Source organism: Andrographis paniculata, unplaced genomic scaffold (genome assembly GCF_009805555.1).
Source record: "Andrographis paniculata isolate CXL003 unplaced genomic scaffold, ASM980555v1 Contig72END, whole genome shotgun sequence".
Classification (NCBI taxonomy): domain Eukaryota; kingdom Viridiplantae; phylum Streptophyta; class Magnoliopsida; order Lamiales; family Acanthaceae; genus Andrographis; species Andrographis paniculata.
The window spans coordinates 512,642-537,076 of NW_026137609.1; the positions used below are offsets into that span (position 1 = coordinate 512,642).

Genomic DNA, 24,435 nt, shown 5'->3' on the forward strand with positions numbered 1-24,435 from the left:
TTAATTATAACTCTATTTTTCACTATTATTTTTTAAATATTCAATTTTTTTTATTACTTTAAACAATTTTTTATTTTTATAATTTAAAATAAAAATTTTAAAAAATAAAAATTAAATTTATAATTTTAAAAATTAAAAAAATAAAAAATAAAACAACGACTAAAATCAAAATTAGCGTTGAATTTGGCTTGTCCAAAAAAAGCGCGTTCGGTCGGCTCGGGTCGGCGATCGGCCCGTCCGAGGTTGGCTTCTTGCGCTGTGTGCCTGTCCCGAAGGAAGTCTATTGTTCGAAATTTGCGTTCCGTCCTGCGCCGCTCGCCCCCCAGGGGCGCCGCGGCGTCGGGCGGACCCGATAGCGTCGGCCGCGCTCCGCCCCCCGCTCGCCCTCCCGGGCGGCGCGGGGGGCTGGCGCGCGGACGTCGCCCGTCCCCCCGGATGTGGAAAGCCCGTGCGGGCAGGACACCCCCGGCGCCTATGTGCCCCGATTTCATTCGCAGCGGCGTCCCCGACGCTGGCTGCGTGCGAGCGACGTCCACCGCCGCACGGCCGGGTTGGAGATGCACTAATAGGAGGAAGAAATTAGAAATGGTGTGTGGACTGACGATGATGATCACTCCTTGAAGCGTTGGAATTGTGGCAGTCCGTACGAATTCCTTTTATAGATTTAATACACTTCATAATTTATAACACGTTAGACATCCCCCAAGAATTTCGTGAAAATTAATGTTCAAAGAATTCTAGTAATACACAACAGGCTGACCGGCGCCGGCGCCGGCGCCGCCAGGGCCATGGAGACCTGGATGGCTGCCACGTCCAAGGCTATTGCCTCGTGGTCGGTCACGATTGACCAAAAATCATCCTCCAACTTACGAGGAAATGACATTTCTGAGCCTTCTTAAAATCGACTTTTTCTTTAAAAATTTGTTTTTGAATGCAAAGACTTTTCAGAATGTCAAACTTATATCCGTTTATATCGTGTGTTTGTAATTTTAAAAAGAATAAATAACTATAATTTTTTCGTACAGATAGAGTATTATTTTTTAAAAAATAATATAATTTTGAATTTATATTTGTTGAAATGCAAACTTAAATTTTTCATTAAAATATTAAAAAAAAAAAAAAAAAAACTCAAATTTTATATAAATTCTACAGCCTGATGACTCGCACATTGATTGTGATTTTAGAAAGCCTTCGTAATATGCGCAAGTGTTTCAAAGTTTCTTTACAGTAAATCCTTTTGTTACAGGCAGTTCAAAATATTTTTAAAAAAAAAAAAGAAAAAAAAATAGTGATTGATTTGAGAATAGAATTATTAGATGCAATCCCAAATTCCAAATAAATTTTACGAAAGAGGCTAAGTCCAAAGATAACAATTTCTAATGTTGAATTAGTCCAGTTTGATATAGTATTATTTTTTTTGTTTTTCATTTTTGCTAATCTTGGAAGCTCCAGGACTCCGACTCCAGGCCCGTCCGCACTGCATCTAGCAGCTGGACTTCCCGGAGCTCCCAAGAATCAACCCTAGCTGGAGAGGGGAGGGCTAGCCACGCAACAGGCAAAAGAAAGTCTGTACTCCTTAAAACCGAAACTCCAATGATTAGGTTATACAAAAATCAACTTAATCCAATTATGAAGAAAAACAAAAAAAGTGGGGAAGGAAATGGCAGATTGATGCAGCAGGGAGGGAACTGAGTCCAAGAGACAGAAACGACAAAAGGACAGCACAAAGGTTCAATTGTTGGAGCCAATCCGCCATATCTATCCCCTCATTCAAAGGTTGTTTCAGATTTCACCGCAACCTAAACATCACTACTTTTCTATATATATATAAAAATTAATTAATCAATAAAAGTGGTGGCTTCAGGTTGAAGGAAGGTTCCAGCCATTGAAGGAAGAATTTTAGTGATTGATTTATTCGAGAGTCAGACGTCACCGCAAAGCGAAGCAAAGCTACGTTGTTGTCGTTTCCATTCTTTGTTCGATTTGGGTAATTTCCTCCATTAATGATGGCGGCTGCCTGTTAAGCCCAACATTCTCTCCTCGAGCGCTTGGCTGCTGTTCTAAATTCTAATCCAAACCGCAGGATTGCTGCTGGGTCGGGTCAACTCCCGATCCCCTATTTCGAAATCGATAATCTTATCGTCTTCGAAGATATTCCTGTTGTATTGGCGATCGATTCGGCGGAGATTCATTCGTTCCTCCATGCATATATATCCAATCGAAGCACCATCTACCTCCTCGATTCTCCATGTCAGGTACGAACAAATTGTACAATCGAATCCGACGGATTCTTCTACTTAATTCTGTCGGACGTTTCCAAGTTTTGTAATATTTGTTTCTACGTGTTTCGTAGTTTTCGTTAGATCTTGGCCGATTTCGTGAGGTTTTTGGTTTTTAGTGTCGATTTATTTCCGAGATCTGGTTTTGTGCTGATATTGATGATGAGTTTCTGCAATGTTGAGACTGTCTTCGCTTTGCTGATGCTTTCGATGTTAATTTTGGTAGCATTCAGACAGCTTTGGTAATTGCCATTTTATTAATGCTTTTTCTTCCATGGCTGGGCACATTTCTTGCATCCTCCGCAATTCCATAATTGAGGAGAAATTTTTGAATTCCAGTCGGGGACTAACGTAATCCACAATTAGGAATGTCTGTCTGCAAACTGTTTGTAGAAATGTCAAAGTGCCCAAACTAGCATCTCATCATCATTTCTGCTTTAACTTTGTGCTAAAATTGGCAAATCTGCTGAGGTGTTCTTGCTACAAATTGTTGTGTGTTCTTCAGCTGGCTGACTGTATTTATTTCCTATTCTAGATGGCAAAATGAGCTGTGATTCAATCACGATTTCGATTACGACTACGCCCATTGATCTTGATTCGTGATCAGTCAGAAAGCCGAAAGAGGCAAAGAAAAGAATATCCTAATCTACAAAAAAGTCTTATCTTGATTAGGATGGAGATCGGCAGCCAATCCCTCGACTCTTCAAAAGAATTGAAGCATTACCCGTTGACGCCATTTAGGATCGTCCGAGGTCTGATATGTTTAGCAGTGTATCTTGCTACCGCGTCGATGTTCTTGGTGTATTTCGTGCCTCCAGCTATGCTCGTGCGCCTATTCAGCGTGCATTACAGTAGAAAAATGTCGTCCTACTTGTTCGGGATGTGGCTCGGGCTTTGGCCGTTCTTATTCGAAAAAATAAACGGAACTAAAGTTACATTTTCCGGAGATAGAATTCCGGTGGAAGAGCGAGTGTTGATAATCGCAAACCACAGAACGGAAGTCGACTGGATGTACATGTGGGATCTCGCGATACGGAAAGGGTGCTTGGGATACTTGAAGTATGTCCTTAAAAGGAGCCTAATGAAGCTCCCGATTTTCGGGTGGGGATTTCACATATTGGAGTTCATTCCGGTGCACAGAAATTGGGAAGTCGACGAGCCGGTGATGCGGGAAATGCTTTCGACGTTTAGCGACCGTCGAGATCCGTTGTGGCTCGCGGTTTTCCCCGAAGGAACCGACTACACGTAAACGACTCTCTCTAGCTCGTTTTACGCGTTGCTATTATTCTTGTTTTGATTTTACTCATTTGGCTTTTATTGTGCTTAGTAAAGAGAAGTGCGCTAAAAGCCAGAAGTTCGCGAATGAAAATGGATTGCCGGTACTTAAAAATGTGTTGCTTCCGAAAACGAGGGGATTCAATGCTTGCTTGGAGATCTTGAGGGGCTCGTTGGATGCAGGTTTGATTTTGCTCGTCTTCTTACTACCGTTTTAGTTAATTTAAATCTTGAAGGAGTCGTATTCTTCGTAACGATTATGTTGATCGACTCCGTAATATATATATAAATTTATATATAAATTATATGTATTCATATAAGCTTAAATTTTTAGGTGCAATAGTTATTTAGTATGGTATGGGAGCTTATTTTTCTCTCAGAATAAATACAATTTGTTGTTGAAATTCTTACATGGTATCAGAATCGGAATGTCCTGTGTTCGAGTCCCACTCTCCTTATTCGTCGTAGTCCACGTGTAAGATTTGTATGTAGCGTATATTTACTTTGGTTGTGAGAGGACGTGTTTATTGACTCCATAAAATATACTCCTGTCCCAAAAGAGTTTCTTGTTTTTCCATTTTCGTTTGTCCTAAAATAATTGTCTTTGTTGTTTTATTTAGTAATCGTGGTCTCCACTATACAACAAAATTATCTCTATTTTTCAAAACTATCCATAATTATCACTTTAACTTACTTTTTTCAACCCTTTATAAAGCAAGAATAATTTGGTCATTTACATTATTATTCCTTAAGTCTCAAGTCTACTACTAATGAGATATTTCTTTAACATTTACTTATTGAAACCATATGCGCAGTTTATGACGTGACAATCGCATACAAGAACAGGCTGCCGACTTTTCTGGACAATGTGTTCGGCGTGGATCCTTCCGAAGTACACATGCACATTAAGCGCATCCCTCTCGACAAAATCCCTTTGTCCGAAGAGGAATCCTCCGCATGGTTGATGAACGAATTTGTGTTAAAAGATAAGCTTCTGACCGATTTCATCGTCAACGGCGAATTTCCCGATCAAGGGACGGAAAGGGAGCTTTCGACTGCGAAATGCGCCGCAAACTGCGCCGTGGTTATCGCCGTCACGATTGTTTTCACTTTTCTGACCTTCTTCTCGGCCGTTTGGTTCAAATTGTACGTAGTCTTGGCTTGTCTCTACCTAGTTTGTGCTTCTTCTTTGAATTTCAGACCGTCCCCTCTTTTGGACACCTTCGTTGGAAAGAAATCTTTGTAATTTTAAGACAATTGTACGATGGTTTTTTATTTCTTTTTTCTTTTTTTTTCCCTATTGAAATAGAGTCGAATTCCATTGCAAAGTTTCTACTTCATTATTATGTGATTGAAAAGGAAAATTGAAGATGGAAATAGTCTATGGAATGGATGTGTTCCAATAACGAAAATTTAAGGTAACATTGGCTATAAAATTTATAGGTTAAAGTTTGAATGTAGAGTCTATTATTGAAGATAGGACAAGATACTATGCATTTAGCATCTACCAGATAAGAGGTGGTTAATTTTCTGGGGGACAAACAAAAGAATAAAATAAATAAGTTACAAGAATGGCGTCGCCCGGACTCGAACCGGAGACCTTCAGTGTGTTAGACTGACGTGATAACCAACTACACCACGACACCTTTGTTTGTGTAATTTTAATTAAAATTATTATATATTTTCTTTACGTTCTCCTTAAATATCTAAAGCAGTTGAAACTGCATATATTAATATCATTCATTTTTGTTGCAGAAAAAATATATAAAAAACATTGTATTTATGATAGATTAATAAAAATATGTATATGCAAAAAATAATCTCACAAATAAGGAAGCAGAAGAGACTGGCAAAGAGAAAATAAATACATTTACCAGGAAGGCCTTAGGCCAAAAACTTCAAAAAAAGAAAAAAACCACATGTCTTGCTTCCTCCAACATGTTTTTCTTTCTTCTTCTTCTTCTTCTTCTTCTTCTGCTACAGATTAATTCCTAAGTCTGGTTTGGACTTTCTTTGAAAGCCAAACTCTCAACTCAACTCAATAATTCATTCCCACCCATTTTTCTCCAAACACTTTTACTGGCTGGGATGGGAAAAAATAAGAAATTCTACCATTTTTCTCCCCTACAAAACCTACACAATTACCAGATTAATAACAAGAAAAATAAACTAAAATGTTTCCTATAATATACATAGTTGATCGACATCGATCCCTTTTGTCTTAGAGCCAAGAATTCAGCTCACCCCACCCTGTGCATAGCCCTTCATCTTCATGCTCGTTGCTGAAAAGCGTTTGGTCGGAGCAGTCGAGTGAAGCCCCGCACGCTAAGTTGTACCATTGGCACGCCGAGTGGCACACTCGTAGCCTGTTGTCATTGTCGTCGCATTGTTGGATGGATATCTGTCCCGACCAGACATGAATTTTAAAAATGGATGGGCCGAAAATCTTTAGCCAAAAAATCGTTATTTTAGAAGAAAACTTACCCAGCAGGCCAATCGCTTTGCAGCTCCGTCGCAGTCGCGGCCTCTAATGTAATTTAGAATTTTCCGAGGACCTCCGGGAAATAATCTGTGGTAGTTGGGCATTACGACGACTTCTTCCAGCTGTTGCAGGACACTTAATTCACTCGGCGCGCAGTGCTGACCCAACATGTCTTTCTCCAGAACGTCTTTGCAGACTGAGAGGCTTGGGAGAAGCATCGAATTGTTTTGGCATGTGTAGCCGGCGTAGTCAGAGCAACGAAATTCACAAACACCGTTGTCGCAGACCCCTCCATGAAGACTACATTGCTCATCGCAAATGGCTGCAAAACAACACTCGGATCATGATATTGTTCTCGCAAGAAAATCGATTAACTGAAATATATGTATGTATATGTAACCTGTAGAGCAGTCGGCTCCGGTGTACCCTTGTTCACAGTTACAAATGCCGGTTTTAAGGCATTTTCCATGGCCGCCGCAATTATTAGGGCAAGAACCTGTGTACGATACGAACAAGTGGGATAAATTAACAATGACTGACCGAATGTTGTGACTTGTGAATGAAATGGTTTTAAGGAACTTACTTCGGCTACAGTCGTGGCCTTCGAATCCCAAAAAGCAGTGGCACCTTCCATCGACGCAATCGCCATTAAAATTACATGAATTAGGACATTGACCAGATGCCGGCACAGGCTCAACATTGCAGAGCTCATGGTAAGCAGGGCATATCAATTCACCTATGATAAACATATGTATATATATATATATACAGCGGATTTCTTTAGAATTATTCGATAAAAGTTTATATTATATGGCCCGAATGAGTAATCTTGCCATTACCATTAAAGCCGGGAAATTGAACAGCTCCACCATTCACTGAACATGCTTTCCAAATTCCATCAACGGCAACCTGAGAAAACAACCAAAAACTACTACTCATACCAGGATTGATCCACACGACTAAAACAAAAGCTTTAACCGTATTATTTCAGGAAGAAATGTTTAAATTGAAACGGCTTTTGCTCCAACATTCATAACAAGGGAATAAAGAAGTATATTGTTGCACAAAACTCTACCTCCAGTTTGTTGTCTATGCATCTGTGCTGATAACAACCATTTCCTTGGGTGGTCGAACCCCTCACAAATCCATTACGGACTAGAGACGAGGCCATGCACCTATATGGAAGAATTTGACAATCATCAACAGTCTGCCAATTTAATTTCGGAGGATATGAGAAGCCAATTTTTACCTTGAGTTACTTCCCCGGACTTCACCCAGCATCCGGTCAGGTGACCTAGCACTATTAGTATCTGTACACGAACCATCAGAGTATGGAACAAAATAAGTGCAATAATCAGCCAGCGACGATTGACCACCTGCACAAACAAAAACGACTACAGTAAAATGATATGCATTTACAAAAAGATGAAAACAGATGACAATTTCACAATATTATTTACAGCAATATATTGACGGATCAAGAACACAAAAAACTAAAGCAGAGTGAAGAAAGATTAAACAAAAACAAGAAAAACCTTTATTAGCTTGAGGGAAATAGCGAGCCCATTGTGGAAGATCTGCACTGTAATTTACAATAGGGCAGTAACCTTCCGCCTCCCTGTTATACGTGCATCCAGATTGTTGTGTAGAGTTGCAATGATATGCACCCTTCCAATGGTTGCAAGGTAATGTAACAAATTCAGTTCCCTGGTTGCGTCCCCAGTCGAGACGTTCAGCCATGCTGTAATTAGCCTGATACCATCCACTGTCCTCAAGTAAAGCAAGTGTCATTTTAGAAACTACTGATCTGGTATCAACCGACCCCGTCATTATCTCATTCATCATAAGTCTTTTCTCCCAGTGAGATCCTATGGTAAGGTTATGGCAATAAATTAATCAGCAACAGGAATTTCATGGCCTTAAAAAGTGCATGGAACATATTTTTAGAAGCAGAACTGTTCTAACTCAATCGAATACTTTACACAAGATTAGTTTTCATAAGTTCAAAATTACTCCAAGGCCCAAGCAATCAAATTGTTCTATCAATACCCAAAAATTATCATTACAACGATAACAAGATATCTACTCAATATTATAATTACAGACTCAATTTGATGTGTCAGATCAAGTCGATGTGAATAGAACATTGAACTAAGTAATCACCTGACGTTCCACGGCCACCACCCTCTTCAAGCTCCAAACCAGTAAAATTTTCAGAGAAGGCCTGCCAATAAACAATTAGTGGAGCTTTGTTTACTCATGATTTGCCATGTTTCAAAGAGAATCTTACAAAAATGTCTTCTCTTCAATTTCCAGTCTAAAACATGTTCCATCAAATTAAAGAAAGCACAATTAGAAAGAATCAAAAACCCTACCCCGTAGTGGTAACGTGAATGCATTACAACTCGAGGAAGCACAACTCTTGTTACCATCCGCCCAAGTTTTTCATCCATAACTTGGTCAGTTACCTACAAATAGAAACATATAATAGTGTGCATCAGCGCACATCCATAAATAGCCGTTTAACAATAGAATCCATAAAGTGTTATGTACCAAATATAATTACATCGAGAGGAGAATGACATTGGACACTTGTGTTTGTGTGTGTGTGTGTGTGTGTAAAGAGCATCCAATTATGAATCTCTTGATCATGGGAAACATGTGCATACCCGAGTGCGCCTTCTTTTGCTCTCATCCCGGAAATGTGAAAAGGCATGGGGATCAAATCCAAGAACATGCATTACCTATAAAAGCAAAATTACATGAAAAGGCTACTTACCTAACATTCAATCAATTTAGGTATAACTTACTTACCTCATGGATTAGAGTAGCAGAAAGTAAACTTTCTGCCTCTGCAGTCAAGTGGCGAGGTGCAACATTAACATGTCCTGCTCGCAAAAGAATAATTCAATAAACTAATCAAAGGATATCAATAAAATGTGTAAAAGGAACCAAATCATTCCTATAAATTTATACCAGCAATAGCACGGCCCCATTGATCACGTTCACATGCCACAGCCCAAGCTAGAGTGTTCCCAGTTGTCGGTCTTGTAGTAACCAGAAGAACCAAGTCTGCATTGGCAATGCCTTCTGAAAAGATGAAAAGAAACAATTAGTCGCTGATGGATGGAATATAGCTATAAAACCTATGAATGATAGCCAATTCCAAATAAAGAGACCTTCCACGTATTGCCTAGGAAGTTGAACACCTCCATCTTGACCGCATGCAGAATATCCACTCAACCGTAAATTACCTCTCACAGGCTCAACTGATAGAGCTCTACTAAACCAGTCTGCCGTTTGCCCAAGCGCCTGGAAACAAGTTAAACATGTAGCTTGCTTTCAATATTCAAGCCTTGAACATCAAATCAACCAGCTAGTAACAGATAAGAACAATAGAGAAGCAATTGTTCAAAAAATGACAACTTATTTGGCACAGAATTTCTTAACTCACAACAACCAAGTATCCTAGCATTTCCTCAAAGATTAAAATTTGATAGTATCACGAAACAAATGATCATTAGTACAATTTTAACCTTCCGAAGGCGATGCTTTTTGTCTTCCCCAGCTATATCATCAAGTGTGCAATTATACCAACAATCAGCATAAATTGGAGGATCTGCTTGAGGATTACAGGAAGGTGTACCGGAATATGAAGCTCCTGTGGGTTCCCCGAGCTGGAAAAGATATACAGAAGTAAAAGGGAAAGCAATTGAACATCAGCATAAAACTAAAATAAATTCCACAAGAGAAGCTTTTCTCTCTTTTTTTCCCCAAAAAAAAGCGCTTGCCTTTACAATGTCCCCCACATTTCGGCAGTCTCTATCAGATGAATGACCAACAGCATCATAATTCAAGTAAATTCTAATGGGTTGCCTAGCAGCAGTTTGCCGCTTTGAATATTTAGAAACACCGAGCAATGTCCTTCCCCTTCTTTCGAAAAATGAGGGAACATGAGGTCCAGCATAAATCTGAGCCGACACAGAATACACTTTGTGGCCAGGTCTCTTCCTTAGTTCGATAATCTGATCGTGTATGCATGAATGAGATATTACACTTTCCTTGTCCTGTTCGAGCACTTCTTTCTGCAACCCAAATTCTTTTGATGTTGCATAAGCAGCTTCCAAGAGCAATAACACCAATAAAACCTGACAGATCGATTCAGAGGTTAGCTTCATGGGATTCTAGCGAATAAACCAAAGAAATATCCCATAACATGTTTAAAATTTCAAAACACATCCACTTCACCAAAAATTGAAATCCACAATTACAAAAAACTCAGAGAAACCAAAGGGGAAAAGGCTAAAGCCCCATCAAGCTCCCACACTAATGCCCACATCACCCAAAAAAAGGAAAAAAAAAAAAAGGATTTAAGAAAACTTAGTGTTTCAAATGAATGTAAACCAAATAAACAACACAGAAACAAGATAACTAAGCAAACAAAAAAAGAAAAAATTGAATTGAAACTATAAGAGTAAGGCAGACAAGAATTTTACTAACAGAAAATGAGGCAAACCCCTAAACGAAAACTTCCAAAAACACAAGACATACAGAAGTAAATGCACCCACCAAATCTTAATATAATCAACCGCCAGTTCCCTAAAGTCGGAAAGAAAACAAAACTCTGTAACAAAGAAAAGAAGAAAACCCCAAATTCACAGCTCTCGTATCAAACATAAGCAGACAGTTCTAAAGCCAAAGCAAAAAATTTCACTTTTATGCATCCGCAACATTTTCAGTTTCTCAAAATCCAAATCCCATTAAAATAACAATACAGCAACACACAGTGAAGCATAAAGCAAAAGGCAAAAAAAAAAACCTAAACAATCTCACCTTGACACAAACCAGTGCAGGATTCAGTAAAAATCGGTGGATCGAACAAGCCTCGACGCATCGATTGCACCGAATCCTCAACTCCATGAAACGACGCCGTCTAGCAAACGCAGAGCCGTTCCCATCAAATCACCGGCGCCCCCAAGATCGCGCCGCTCCCGGAAAATGCGCTCAAGCCTCCCCACATTACACGCAGTGCACAAAAACCCTCAAAACTCTCCACCATAAAAATTAAAAAAAAAAAAATGACAAAGGTCGCAACTTTCGAAACAGCTCCTCCGAAATCAGCTCAGCTGTCACTCGATTCACACACCCTGCTTCCCCCAATCTCGCAAACTCGCCTCCAACACCACTGTGCAGTGGAAAGCCGACGATGGGTGAGGCCGATGAACCAATGATGCTCGATTTTCGCAGATAATTAAATAAAGCAAAGCAACTGCGAATTGGTGGGGTGGGTGGAGAAGTAGCCGTCGACTCGAATTACCTTACCCCCCTCGATGCAATTATATAATTAATTTAATTTAATTTAATTTGCATTATTAATTTTTATTGACTATATGTAAATTTGGAATAATATACAATAATAATAATATATTATAACTAACTGATAAATATTAATACAAAAACATATGTGCTTTATTTCATTCTGGCAAACATTATTTATTGCTTTGCTACTCTTGTATGAAAAAATACCGTGTCAAAAAAAAGTAGTCTGTGGAATTACAAGATTACCCTCCCGTTTTGGGACTTTTGCATCAAGGCTGCAACTGCAATTATTATTTATAAAGAAATATATTATTATTATTATTTATTAAATAAATTATTATACATATATAATATTATATGATTGGTTTGGATAAAGTTGGCTTTGATATTAATTCAAGTGTTTGTTAATATAATATACAGTGTGGATAAAGTTGGTCGTGTATTATTACTACTATTATTCATTTATTTTTAAAAGTATATAAATTAATTAAATGATAATAATGATATTTTCCGATAATACGTGAATTGTAACAATTACAATTACTAAAAAAAAACCAAATAGATTAATTTTGAATAGATTAAATAACAAAATAAATAAATAGATTCAAAATCGACTACTATTATTACAAATTTGAATAATTTTTTATATAAATTATAAATATATTATTATGCATGCAAATTTTATATATTTACACTTATTAATAAAATATTATTTTTTTAATCCAGTAAAAATATATATAAACACCAATTAAACTTTGTTCATTTACATATTATAATTTTTTCATAGTATTTATTAATAATTGAAAATTTTAGAAAATAATTTTTTTGTACTTTACATATTAAAAAAAATAAAAATAAAAATAAAATACTAAAGAAAAAGATCTATATAAACTCATATTGAACAATAGTTTGTCCATGATAATTTTTAATTTTAGAATGTCAATGATTAGAATAAAATAACAATAATATAAGTTTTGTACTTTTGTCTATCATAAAATATATTTTTTATTTTTTTATGTCTAGCTATATAAATAAATGTTAATCTACCGATAAATAGAATTGAACCACATTATTAACATATGGAATATTAATATACAATTTTTATTTTTTTTTTAATAATGTAAGAACTGCAGCCGCTACCCGAAAATACGCACTGAAAATTGGTGTGTTATTTTCTTTCTATAATTTTATTAGCTTTTTAGTATGTATAATTAAAATAATTTAAACCCACTATTTTCAATGACAAAATGTAATATTTTTTTTATTTGAAAATAATTAAATTTATATATATATATATAAAGTCAAGATGCTTGGTTGAATAAAATCATGTCTCTTATCATTACAACAATTATTAAAAACACAAAATAAACCAATGCATATAACTTGTAAATTAAGATAAATTAAATTACTAAATAAATAATATGTATTTGAAAAGAGTCAACAAATCTAACGATTTTGTTTGAATATAGGTACACAATTTGGACTGTTGAACTAATTAAGTTAATAATAAAAATAAAAATAAAACATTTAATAATTACATTATTATTATAAAGGGCAGATGTAATTAATTAATCAATCAATTAATTAATTAATTAATTGTGTGTATGTGGGAAAGTTAGGTTAGCTGATTTGCTGACCTAACACTATATATTATTATTATTAAATAATATGATTAAATTATTAATTGAGATTTGAGAGTAGGGCTATTTAGGATTAATAATTTAATAGTGTAAATAAATGCATTGTTTAATTTAATTATTTTTTGTTGGAAATAAATCAATAAATATGATTTGATAGTTATAAATACAGCTAATATTGTAGTAAAATAAAATAAAATAAATTGTAAATTGGGTGGGGGCCAATAATCGAAATGCAATAAAGTATGGGCAGTTTGGTAGAAATGATGCCACAAAACTAAAACTGGTGTAACTATTGACCTATATGATGTGCAGTGGTTGGTTCTTTTTTATTTTTATTTTTTTACCTAATTTAATTTTTTATTTTTTATTTTTATGTATATATGTTTATTTATTTAAATAAAATTGAAATCCGAATTTGGAATTGTTAATTTAAATTTGATTGATTTTGATTAATAGTGGTAAAGTTAGTATGGTGTAGTGTGGGTTGGGACTGTTGCCTCTAACTCAACTATAGTTGGTTGATTGGGTGGATATTTTATTTTATATAATTAAGTGAATAAATATTATTTGAAACTTTTAAAAATAAAATAAAATTGTAATTACAAATTTTTTTTTTTTATTTTTTTTTATTTTTTTTATTTTTTATAATCACCAATCCATCGTAACATTCTTGAGTGTATTTGCTTTTAATTTATTATTTCTGCATATATTCTCTCTATATATAAAATAATAGTACTCCATCCGTCTCAATACAATAGTTTTATTTATCATTTTTGTCCGTCCCAAAACAATACTCTTACTTCCATAAATAACCATATCACTGTAAAACTACCCCTACTTTTTTTTTTTTATTACACAATTGCCACTGCATTTTATACTAATACACTTACAATGCAAAAAAATCTTTTATTCGTACTTTTTACCAATTACCAATATAATATCAATATTTGTTAAATCTTATGGGACGGAGGGTGTATATATTTTTCTCTATCATTTAATCTACAAAAGTTTGACTTATAAATTTTTAAGGTTACAGTTATAGAAAATTACATTACGGAGGTAACATTCAATTTAGTTCTAAATTCTTAAATCAATATATGAACACAATATAAATTAAAAGATCATGTCTTGAGAATACAAACTTTTAAAGTACCTATGTTCAATAATAATAATAATAATAATACACATTATAAATTACAAGTTTCTTACAATTTATATTTCAATATAAATTTAAACACAAGATAACTTACTATTCACAATAGATATTAATTAAAGAAGATAAATTATTTATATTTAATCTTTTTATTTCTATATCTCTTGTAGATAAAACTGATTTTTCATTTCTTATATATATATATATATATTTAATTTGGTGATGATGGCTTGTGAATTGGGATAATAATTTTATGGTGGATTCTCACTCAATTTCAAAAGTAATCAACATTATATTTTGATTATTGATAAAATTAATTACATTAATTTTTTTTAAGCTCTTACATTCATAAGAATTTTTTGAGTATTAGAGTTTTGAAAATTTTATAAAAATTCAATGTGATGTTTAGTAATAGATAATATAGAAACTTTATATATATATATATATAAATAATACTATTTCTATTTAAAAGAAAAAACCAACACACCCAAATTCTATGACAAAAATAATAATTAATTAAATACATATACATATATAGTTAATATTATGGGTTGAATATCCACATTGGAATTAGCGTTGGGATTCTCCTAATAAAAAATTACTATTATTAACACCCAATTTATTTTAAATTGTAAATTCAAATCCTTTATTTTAATACATGAATGGTATCAAAGTATACTCTTTTTGTAAAAAAAATTAATTTTACCTAATAATGAGTGTGGTTTTTTCGCCAAATTTCAAAATTCTACTATTTGAATTAAGACAAAAATATATATATATATTTTTTTTACAAAATATCTTATTATATATTATTTTAATATTAAATTTAAATAAAATTTCGGTAAACAATCTCACAGCACTTACGAAACAAGACACATTTTGTGTGTCCCCTGTCCCCGAAAAAACCCAAAATAGCATAAGCAGAGTGGGCCCTCCTCAAATTTATTATTGTTGCAGACTGTCACAATTTCAATGAAACTCAAACAATTTTCTAATAGCAACCAGAGCTTTTGAACGCACTTAGCCATTCCTAAATTCGATGGCTTAAGGCTCGTTCCCATCGTTAACGAGTCGAGTCGAACAATATAAACAAGTACATTTGGTTAATCAACCAGGGACCTCCTAAAACCCGAACTTTGTTCGCGAATATTCGTTTAAATAATATATTTATTACAAATATTATATGCATATAAAATTATAATTTATAAATAAATAAATAAAATATTAATTTAAATATATAAATGAAATAATTCTAAAATTTCTTTTTAATTTATATATAAATTAAAAAAAGTGAGACAAACAAGCTTAATCGATCATATACGAGCCGAACACAAATACGAGTTCAAACAATAAAATTTTTTAACTAGCCGAGCTCGAACACTACGAACAAACTGAAAAGCTTAACGAACGAACACGAACCTTATTCGCGAACGTTAACGAACACTTAAAATTTGGCTCGACTCGACTCGTTGACCGCTCTAATTAAAGCACCCCAAAGAAACAAGCAAATACAGTCATGTAAGAATGACTTAGTGGTGTGAGGATGTATTTATGACCGTAAGGTCATGGATTCAAACCACTGACGCCTTCGGATCACCTACCACACATGATTCACCTAGTGTGACTTGCCAAGCCTAGTTTGCAGAATATTAGGTTCGAATTTGTTATAAAAAAGAAACAAGCAAATACATACATACATACTTTGATTTATTGTCTCAGTTACTTAAATTTAATAAAAGTCACCAAAGACTTATATTACAGACCTTACTCAATATCATCAATGGAAAGGGAAGAAGCAAACACTCATTCTAACCAAACAAACATCTATATATATATCTATATCTATAAACAGCCCTCTAAAGGGTTTCTTGCAACCTCAGACTCAACCATCATGATCTTGTAACAACTCCACAAACCCAGGTTCCGACAGTGCCCGAAAATTCGACGACTAAACTACACGGTAGGATAGAGAAACCACTGACCTGATCGATTCGATTTGAGCTCAAAATGAGAAGCAGAAATACAGTTTGATCTTCTTCAATCTCCCCGAACCGGCTTTCTTTTCTCCGCTCGGACCGGCGCCGTTAGCGTCCTTTTGTTCGATGATTGCTGTCTCATTGCCATCGGAGGGGCTTCGTTTTGAAGCTGTCTTATTGATTGGACTTTCGATGTCTGGACCAGTTTGATTGCCCTCGACTGGTTCAATTATAACAGCATCACTCGGTCGAGATCCTAGGATGGGATTTCAGACAAAATGTTAGGGGAATTCAATCTCTTGATACAGGGGCAATGGCAGTGGCAATTTTGGTATAACTTTCGGACATACCTGACGGGGCACGCTGCAAAACAACGTTGTCGACAGATGTTGCGACGCTAAGGTTCAAATTCGACGGCTTCCCCTGCTGGCCGACGAATTTGTTCTTGTCCTCCTCGATCTCCCGCAGCAAATCCAAAGAATCAAAATACACTTCTGATAAATTGCTGGCGCAGCTCGAATTCCTCGAGCTCGACGACTCCGATCCGGGATCTACTAGATCATTCAATTCCAAGAAATCGCCTCTCGCAATGCAATCCCGATCGCACGAATCTTGAGGAGAAAAGCTCATTTCGATACCGTCCACCTCCGGTAGCTCTCCCCACATTGCCTACCGACAACCCGATAAATAAAATTACAAACTTTGCGATAGGGAAATCGAAAACTGCAAATGATCCCAACCTTCGATTCGGCGAGTGGATCGTGGCCGGAGGGATTGTTGATGTCTGGGATGATAGATTCTAGTAGCAGATCGATCTCCTTCGACTCGTTGTCGGTTTCGGCGTTGTGGGGCCCATTGGAGAGGAAGACTCGGCACAACAATCTCGAATCCTGCTCGATTTCGAACGGCGCAAGTAAAACGATGGAGCCAGCTGGAATACAAAACGACGAATGAATACAAACAAGCGGTAATTGGGACCTTTGTCGCGTCGTCGGTGCCGAGATCTGTCCGGGTTACGCTGTACTCTTGCATAATCCAGTCGGTTCTTTCTCCTCCTTCGAAATATTCTTGAGTGATTCTCCAACCCATGATGCTGTCGTTCGAGTAAATCTTACAAGGTTCTCCGACGGGTTTCCACAATCCATGATCCGATTTCGTTTTCTGGTGGGAGGGGAATATGAACCAAAATCCTTCTGCAACCAAATCAAAAGGGATTTTTCCTAAATCTCGGCAAATCTAAACAATCCATCGTAATCAGTTAGCAATTTTATTAACTCTAATTCATCCTCCTGAGGCATCGAAATTAATAAATCATCAAACCCAAAAAATCGAACCTGGCAAAACGGAGGGCGGGTGCTGATAAGGGCTTAAATCATCCAGCACGTTGCTCGGGAGATTCGACTCTTTGGTGTACTTATCTAACAATAAAATGAGTTGCTCGTTAGTCCAGTGTCGATCGATCTCAGGAGGAGGAGGGGGCACCGGCAGAGTACACATTTCAATCCAAGCCAGCCGAGAAGAAGCAGACGACCCGAAGAACGCGCCTCGTCTGAATTAGTAGGTAATAGGTGACACAAGGCGTTATAAAGAGGCTAACCGAGTCGAGAAATATATATGTAATAAAAAAATGTTATCACCGCAGTGTGATGGTGACATATGTCGGCGTAAATTTCACAAGCTATACGAGCAATGTGATTAGATTAAGAGAAACACATAATTATCACAAGTTTACAGTAATGGGGGCATAATCAATGTGATCTTAATTTAAACTAACGAACTACAGCTGGATTGTGCTCATGCTCTTACAGCGCGACTCAAGCCTACGTAAAATAGACGTCATCGTGATAGAGAATCGTTCACATTTACATACGAATACTCTTATCACAAGATCTACACAATACGTTATAGTCTTTATTAACCTGCACAAATTCGGCTACGGTTACGCCGCAAACAATTCATTAATGAACTCGGAACCATAATATGCAAGAGCAATGTTCATTTTTAACATCTCATCACTAAGGGTGTGTTCGTTTCGAGAATTTCAACCAATTTATACTATTCAACAAAATTTTTCACCAAAAAAACATCAAATTAAATGCTTATTTTTATTTTTTATATTATACAAAAAAATCAATTTTACATTCAAAAACAGTTATCCACTTTGTCATCGATGATGAGATGTCTGCTACCAAAAAAGTTTACCACAATGATCGAGAAATTGCTTTAGAGTTGAAGCAACTTTACACACGGCTAAAACATGAGTTGAGCAAATAGAGCTTAAAGGTCTGATTGTTGTCAAAGATTCATGTACGAAAAACACCTATTTATATCACATTATGCAATTATTTCAATTCAAAATTTTTACTTCCGCCCAAACAAACACACCCTAAATGAATGTGGAAATCTTCGGATCGACGAGGTCTATCTCCAATTACACTAAGCAAATAATGCAAGATTCATCATCAAACTACACTACCAAAAAGTCATAGGAAGAAAACAAGGAGCAATCAACAATGGCAAGGAGTCATTCAAATAAGGACAGAATTTAACCTTTAAAATCTACATTAAACACAGCTCAACTCAATGACATTCTAAATCAAACATCACTGTAACAAACAATGGCTCCCAAGAAAGCACAAATTACCAAATCAAATTGCAGTTATTTCAAGAATCTAATCAGAGCCCAGAGATGTTCAACAATCAACATAACCACTAATCACCCAAGAAAACACAGAGATATAACATTAACATCAGATAAAAACAACAAGAAATGATGCATCGTCGCAACTGAGAACCATGGAAGGAAAAAAAAACATAAAAATGAACATGAACAACCAGCAAAATCAAGAGATGATTTATAACCTTTGTGGAGCGGAAATTAGGGGGAAGAGTTGAGGCCTCTCCTCCTCTCCCAGCTTCCTCTTCCCTCAGAGAAATCAATCCCAAATTAGGGATTACGAAGCATGAACAAAATTAGGGCAATTCTCAGAGGTTTTATTGGGTGGGGGTGAGGATTAGTGAGACCCCAAAAGTGCACTCGTCAACCGCGAAATTTGGCTATATTTGCTTCGACAAGATGTGGGAAATGACGTGTCGCCGTAGCAATGGCGGAGCTACGCAACTTGTGGGGGTCCCACGGCGTACGGTTCAAACTCATCAGACACCGCCCACTTCCATGAACATATCACTTTTTTATATCTTTCAATTTCATAATCGCTGTAATCTTTACGACTTTGTCCATATTCGAAGCCCTCTCATGAATTGGGATGGCTTACAAAAATGGGTTCTTTTGGAATTTGATTTGATCTGTTGATTCAACATTGATGCTGTAAAATTTGTCATCATTGTAATCCAAAAGATCCAACCTTTCTTCTTCCCCATTTTGTAAAAAACAAAAAACTACCCTTCGGACAACGAAAGAATTTTATCTGAATCAGTTAGGTAGTCGAGTGCATAGTTTCTTTCCACCATTTTAGTCCAAGAAGGGACCCCATGAAATTTGACATAGGTTTCAAAGAATTGAGGACAATAATGTTTCCTTTAGTGGTCCAATCGGAATTTTATCCTAAGAAAAGCTAAGGATGTTCACATTTGGATGTCTTTTATTATATTCCCAGATCTGTACAGACATGAGATCTTTTTTACAATCAAGAACCCTTGTTCAAATTGGGTTATGTGTAGAAGAAGGGACATTTGCTATTAGGAAAATCACTATCACTGACTGTAAGTGTAGGAAGATAAGATGTACCTTTGTCCCAATCATTTTCTTTGCTTAATGCATCTGGTTTTGACTGATGCATTTTGATTCGAGTAATGGTCAACACTAGAAAGGTCATGTCCTACACCAAATCTTTTTGGATGTGTAAGAAGAACATCACATTCTTAGCTACCAAGATAAGATAGAAATGGAAAAGCAGAGAAGCAGCACCATTGTCTCCATTAAATATACAAAAATACAAAATGTTTTAGATGATTGATTCCTTGTTCGATCCACAACTGTTCTTACATTCTATAGCACACACATATGTATCTAAAGATGGAAAGAATCAGCAAGAAAACAAAAGCATTGCAATTGGGAGCACACACATTAGTGTCTTTCTAGACCATAACACAGAAAAAAAACAGCAAACAAGCCCAAGAAATCGACGCCAAGCTATTTATGCGAATGCTATATGTCTTTTTACCTTACTTTGAGCGAACCATTTGCTGATCTTTTTAGCTCCCATGAAGGCAGGCATCCTTTCAATGGAGACTGCAGCAGCAATGAAGAAGTCGAGAGCTGCCTTTGCCTCGAAGAGATCGATGATAGGCATCTGAATGTGCTCCTCAGTCTCCTCTTGTCACTGTCATTGTAAGTTTGGTATTTAGCGTCATTTTGTACAGCCGTGATTTTGAGGGCCTCGGGTAGAGCAAAGCTGAATATTGAACCTAGGCAGGAAGAAAACACACGGGCAATGAATTCTAATTAAGGACATAACAATGACAGTTTTGTTGTAGTGATCGATATATATATGAGGAGGTACCTAATTTTGCGAGACGATTTACCCAGTTGGGAATTCTTTTCCCGGTCAATTTGTAACATATGTCCTTACAGAAATGGTTGCAGTTCTTCATGATCAAGTGGTATGTATCTCCATTGTAGCTCATGGCTTGGCATTCCATGAATTCCCTGACCTGAGCAGCATCCAGGGATGTTGTCCCGATGAGTATGGACTTCCTGAATTGGAATCCAGGGCATTGTCGAGGCTCAACTTCGAATACCCCACTAGAAGGATAATCATGAGCTCCAAATGCATATTCTACGCCGTGAACTGTGAAAAGCAATTAAAGTATGATCGATCCTCTTGAAGTTTCTTATGCCATAGGAGAATAATAAAAATATCAACAACAAGCTTACCTTCGACACCAGAGTGAAAGATACCTATGCCAGCCCAGTATACATAGCCATTCATAGGTGTCAGGTCGTATACGTTGAGATGAACTGGAGTGTTTTGAGGGCCATAGTTATTTGGCTTCACTTTCGAAAACAAACAGAAATCCCGCGTTGCAGACAAACTGAGCGGTACTATGGATTTCCACCCTTTTTCTGATCCTAATGTCATGCTGCTGCTTCTACAGGCATGTCAAGAACTTAGAGCAGTCTGCATACCTGAATAAAAACACAAGAGAACAAGCTGAGGTGCCATACGAAGAAAGCGCAAAAAATCACCAAGCACAAGAAGAATGGATTCTTCGTACAGGGAGAAATAAGATATAAAGCAACAAAAATAAATATCCCATCAAATCTAATTCTCACCCTGCTAAATGTTCGCTCATCAATAGTTATGACAATATACAATGTTGTAAGACATATGGATATTTAAGGATGCACGATGATGTAAAAGATATCGATTGTTAGCGAATGCATATCTCCAAAAGCTATCTTTTCCTTTAGAAAGAGGCACTGTAACATGCTTTCTTAGTCCTCTTTATTAACGTAATTGTGATGTTTTCTGAATTGCATAATGTTTACTCAGTTGCAAATTGCAATAAGCACAACTTCTCTCTGAAAGGGTAGATTTCGATGCAATTAGTTTCACACAAAGAAACTTGTGAACGGGCCATAGCTGCACAACCTCAAAATTCACCAGCACCGCCATATTTTCAACAGCCCCATTCATCACCAAAAGTAAAATAATAAGCCAACAACTCATGGACTAAATTATTCCAAAACTAAGAATTCAATAATAAAGATTACCATGGAAGTCAATCAGGGTTGAGAATGGTACCACAATTGGGTCAGATCTTGCAATCAAATTTGGAAGAACATTCACATCAAAAGGCTGAGGAAAAACAAAAAAAAAAAACAAGAAATTCTTAAAAATTGATATTAGGGCTTCAACAAATTCACACAGAATGGAAACTTTTTGCACCACCAATCAAATGCTGACCGTAAGGAAGAAAGACATAACAAAAACCTTCAGAGAAAGAAATACTCACAGATATGGAATTGGCATAGGTGGGTAGGAAGCCCAAAGATTTCTTCAGCTTTCACTTCCTTGAGAAGAATCCTTGCACTTACAGGCAATGGAAATCAGAAAATGCATTCCTAACCTCCACCTGTATATGCTTGAAAATGATAGAGGAGGAAGGCTGGAGAAGAAGGTTGGGTTCATAACAAGTGTGTGTCTTTTTCCCTTCCTAGATTATTAATTGACACACGGTCATTGTTTCTGACAGATCCCACATAAATGAACACTACAAACTGCACAAGAACTCCGTTTTGGACCTAAAACAAATTATTGCACTTGTGGGTATTTTGTGCAGCCCCATGGCCATAAAATAAGTGATTAAGAAAAGGGAAAGAAGAAATAATAATACTAATAATAAATTTTAAAGAAGAGGTGTAAGAATGAAGAGTTTTGGAAGCTAATTAAAAGAGATTGATACACCACAAAACAGTACCTTCCCTCTCTCTCCCCCACCCTGCTTTTTTGTATATATCTACAGACATAAATAGCTGGGGGAATAAAGTTTTTTTTTTTTTAAGTCTAGTTTTTCTTTCTTTCACAACGTTTCTTGTTTACTGTTTGTTGAGAATAAAGTGACACTGGCAAAGGCAGTGAAAGAAGTGAGTAAATGACAAGCTACTGAATCAAAACCATAATTTGAATTTGTTTTGGCTGGCAAAAAATATCATCTGCAAAATTGCTAAATAGTGCTTTAAACAAACGCACCCTCGAACAATGATGGATCAATAATTCCTAAAGCCACTCATCACCAGAATTCAAAAACAATTATTTGAAACACTTTTTCCCCAGAAAATAATAATAATTAAAATAATAAGCACCACAAGCGAATAGCCCAAATCAATAAATTAACTACAGGTTGAAAAGGTACTTGTTTAATAAGTTTAGTAGAGCCCCCATAGAGGTCCCCAAGTCACGTGCTCTTTTCTCCCTCAAAACTCCATATTTTTCGCTCTCTCAATATCTCATCAAGGCATGAAAAGATAAAAATTTGCTTAGATTTGCAGACTATAACCCCTCTTCAAAAACTCTGCCTAATTCTTTTTATCATCATTCTTTCTCATTAATTTATGTCTTGCAAACTAGAGTACCTGTTCAACAGAATCTCTTCCTCAGGTAAAAATAAAAAATGTAACTTGACAGAGAATAAACGGTGTTTCTGAGAGAGCCCAGAAAGTATTTTGATTGATTGTTCAAATTTGGGTTAATTTATAGATAAAAGTCAACTTGAATGTGGAAGTTGACTCACCCAAGAAAATGCCAGCTCTTGGATGAAGAGAAACAGCTACTTTGTCTTGTAGGAAGCCTTCATGATGTCTGTGGTTTAGCCATGAGGGGGAAGGACAGTTTTTCTCACTCCATTAAATGCCTCACTCTACAAATCCTTTGAAATAACATATCCTTTTTCACATAGATATTTGGGTGTTTTGATCAATTATCTTTTTCATTATATCTTGGGAGTGGGAAGGAGGGGGGTGAAGATGTATTAATTATTGTTTAATTATGCTAAATATTTTCCATTTGAGGGTCAAATTAAGGATCACTGTCATTTTTTGGGAATCTTGAGATTTAAGTAAAGTTTTGAAGCAAAGATGGACAGAGATAACTCTCAATCATATTGTGGGAAATCTTGTAAGTTAAGATAGGCTTTGAAAAGTGCCAAAAGTGATGGGAAAAGGCACTCCTTTATAATTAGGACTGAAGTTGCAAATTGCAAACTTACACCATTATCTTGACAAACAAAATAAATTTGAAGCTTCCAAGAGATCTGAAATTTGAAGTCTTTTATTGTCAACAACAATGCGTGTAGTTATGTTGGTTGAGAAAACTCTCAAACATAAGCTGACTGGTATGACCTATTTTGGTGACAATGTGATGGGATTTCACATGTATTTCTGTACATATGTTTAGATCTAAAGTTGGCGCAAGTGACATATGGTGCCAAATGATTTTAATGGTGCCAACTGAGTGACCTCTTGACTTTCACACCAACTCAGACCTTAGTTCTATACATTCCCTGTAACTAGCGACACGTCACTTCAATGTGGAACCACAAACGTAATCACCATGGACAATGCCAAGTTGCTTGGGATCAACTTAGGGAGAACCATACATGTATAAACACCAAAGCCAAACAACCACTTATCTAAACACCAATGCTCCACAAATTTTGGTTGTTTGTCTATGTTCGCTATGGCGTTCTTTTTTTCCTACGTTGATACAAACAAGAAACGGCTGAGTGGAGACTTTACACACTAGGGGTGCATAACAATTAAAAGACGATATTGAATTCGGTTTCAATT

At 36.2% G+C, this 24,435-nt stretch overlaps 4 protein-coding genes and 1 non-coding gene across 7 annotated transcripts; 1 reads left to right on the top strand and 4 right to left on the bottom strand.

Annotated features, from left to right (window-relative positions):
- Positions 1 to 1,589: 1,589 nt before the first annotated feature.
- Positions 1,590 to 4,854, top strand: LOC127265330 (probable 1-acyl-sn-glycerol-3-phosphate acyltransferase 4). The gene is made up of 6 exons (XM_051295081.1): positions 1,590 to 1,776; positions 1,865 to 1,987; positions 2,084 to 2,255; positions 2,815 to 3,524; positions 3,607 to 3,737; positions 4,370 to 4,854. Exons 4-6 carry the CDS (start codon positions 2,953 to 2,955, stop codon positions 4,798 to 4,800), a joined length of 1,134 nt encoding a protein of 377 aa, XP_051151038.1. The 5' UTR covers positions 1,590 to 1,776; positions 1,865 to 1,987; positions 2,084 to 2,255; positions 2,815 to 2,952; the 3' UTR covers positions 4,801 to 4,854.
- A 272-nt stretch (positions 4,855 to 5,126) lies between these two features.
- Positions 5,127 to 5,200, bottom strand: TRNAV-AAC (transfer RNA valine (anticodon AAC)). Its single transcript has one exon. It is a non-coding gene; the product is annotated as a tRNA-Val (tRNA).
- Positions 5,201 to 5,401: 201 nt separating this feature from the next.
- Positions 5,402 to 11,351, bottom strand: LOC127265279 (uncharacterized). The gene is made up of 17 exons (XM_051295013.1): positions 10,870 to 11,351; positions 9,828 to 10,184; positions 9,573 to 9,713; positions 9,216 to 9,348; positions 9,013 to 9,126; positions 8,851 to 8,924; positions 8,706 to 8,780; positions 8,412 to 8,504; positions 8,200 to 8,260; positions 7,572 to 7,904; positions 7,286 to 7,412; positions 7,112 to 7,211; positions 6,876 to 6,945; positions 6,620 to 6,772; positions 6,437 to 6,532; positions 6,039 to 6,358; positions 5,402 to 5,955 (listed from the first exon to the last, which is right to left on the bottom strand). The coding sequence occupies exons 1-17, from the start codon at positions 10,954 to 10,956 to the stop codon at positions 5,776 to 5,778; spliced, it is 2,514 nt and encodes an 837-aa protein (XP_051150970.1). The 5' UTR covers positions 10,957 to 11,351; the 3' UTR covers positions 5,402 to 5,775.
- Positions 11,352 to 15,797: 4,446 nt separating this feature from the next.
- Positions 15,798 to 19,168, bottom strand: LOC127265328 (NAC domain-containing protein 13-like). The gene is made up of 6 exons (XM_051295080.1): positions 18,987 to 19,168; positions 17,459 to 17,673; positions 17,103 to 17,317; positions 16,865 to 17,014; positions 16,475 to 16,793; positions 15,798 to 16,380 (listed from the first exon to the last, which is right to left on the bottom strand). Exons 2-6 carry the CDS (start codon positions 17,619 to 17,621, stop codon positions 16,151 to 16,153), a joined length of 1,077 nt encoding a protein of 358 aa, XP_051151037.1. The 5' UTR covers positions 17,622 to 17,673; positions 18,987 to 19,168; the 3' UTR covers positions 15,798 to 16,150.
- An 864-nt stretch (positions 19,169 to 20,032) lies between these two features.
- On the bottom strand, positions 20,033 to 22,594 carry LOC127265176 (deSI-like protein At4g17486). Of its 3 annotated transcripts, none has more exons than XM_051294883.1 (5): positions 22,104 to 22,594; positions 21,893 to 21,946; positions 21,022 to 21,273; positions 20,648 to 20,935; positions 20,033 to 20,552 (listed from the first exon to the last, which is right to left on the bottom strand). In XM_051294883.1, exons 3-5 carry the CDS (start codon positions 21,224 to 21,226, stop codon positions 20,305 to 20,307), a joined length of 741 nt encoding a protein of 246 aa, XP_051150840.1. In that variant the 5' UTR covers positions 21,227 to 21,273; positions 21,893 to 21,946; positions 22,104 to 22,594; the 3' UTR covers positions 20,033 to 20,304. The 3 variants fall into 3 exon arrangements, with proteins under 3 accessions (XP_051150840.1, XP_051150839.1, XP_051150841.1); XM_051294882.1 differs by having other exon boundaries at positions 21,862 to 21,946; positions 22,104 to 22,593; XM_051294884.1 differs by lacking the exon at positions 21,893 to 21,946.
- Positions 22,595 to 24,435: the final 1,841 nt, after the last annotated feature.

What these genes read in the sequence shown, in the direction of transcription:
- LOC127265330 (XM_051295081.1), top strand. Translation starts at nt 2,953, where the DNA reads ATGGAGATCGGCAGCCAATCCCTCGACTCTTCAAAAGAATTGAAGCAT. An exon ending in CCCGAAGGAACCGACTACAC is followed by an intron (nt 3,525 to 3,606) that starts GTAAACGACTCT and finishes TATTGTGCTTAG; the next exon opens with TAAAGAGAAGTGCGCTAAAA. An exon ending in GAGGGGCTCGTTGGATGCAG is followed by an intron (nt 3,738 to 4,369) that starts GTTTGATTTTGC and finishes CCATATGCGCAG; the next exon opens with TTTATGACGTGACAATCGCA.
- LOC127265279 (XM_051295013.1), bottom strand. Translation starts at nt 10,956, where the DNA reads ATGGAGTTGAGGATTCGGTGCAATCGATGCGTCGAGGCTTGTTCGATC. An exon ending in TGGTGGCCGTGGAACGTCAG is followed by an intron (nt 7,905 to 8,199) that starts GTGATTACTTAG and finishes ACCTTACCATAG; the next exon opens with GATCTCACTGGGAGAAAAGA. An exon ending in TTTCCCTCAAGCTAATAAAG is followed by an intron (nt 7,413 to 7,571) that starts GTTTTTCTTGTT and finishes TTGTTTGTGCAG; the next exon opens with GTGGTCAATCGTCGCTGGCT.
- LOC127265328 (XM_051295080.1), bottom strand. Translation starts at nt 17,621, where the DNA reads ATGTGTACTCTGCCGGTGCCCCCTCCTCCTCCTGAGATCGATCGACAC. An exon ending in GCACCGACGACGCGACAAAG is followed by an intron (nt 17,015 to 17,102) that starts GTCCCAATTACC and finishes GAAATCGAGCAG; the next exon opens with GATTCGAGATTGTTGTGCCG. An exon ending in ATCCACTCGCCGAATCGAAG is followed by an intron (nt 16,794 to 16,864) that starts GTTGGGATCATT and finishes GGTTGTCGGTAG; the next exon opens with GCAATGTGGGGAGAGCTACC.
- LOC127265176 (XM_051294884.1), bottom strand. Translation starts at nt 21,226, where the DNA reads ATGACATTAGGATCAGAAAAAGGGTGGAAATCCATAGTACCGCTCAGT. An exon ending in CTTTCACTCTGGTGTCGAAG is followed by an intron (nt 20,936 to 21,021) that starts GTAAGCTTGTTG and finishes TGCTTTTCACAG; the next exon opens with TTCACGGCGTAGAATATGCA. An exon ending in AAATCGTCTCGCAAAATTAG is followed by an intron (nt 20,553 to 20,647) that starts GTACCTCCTCAT and finishes CTTCCTGCCTAG; the next exon opens with GTTCAATATTCAGCTTTGCT.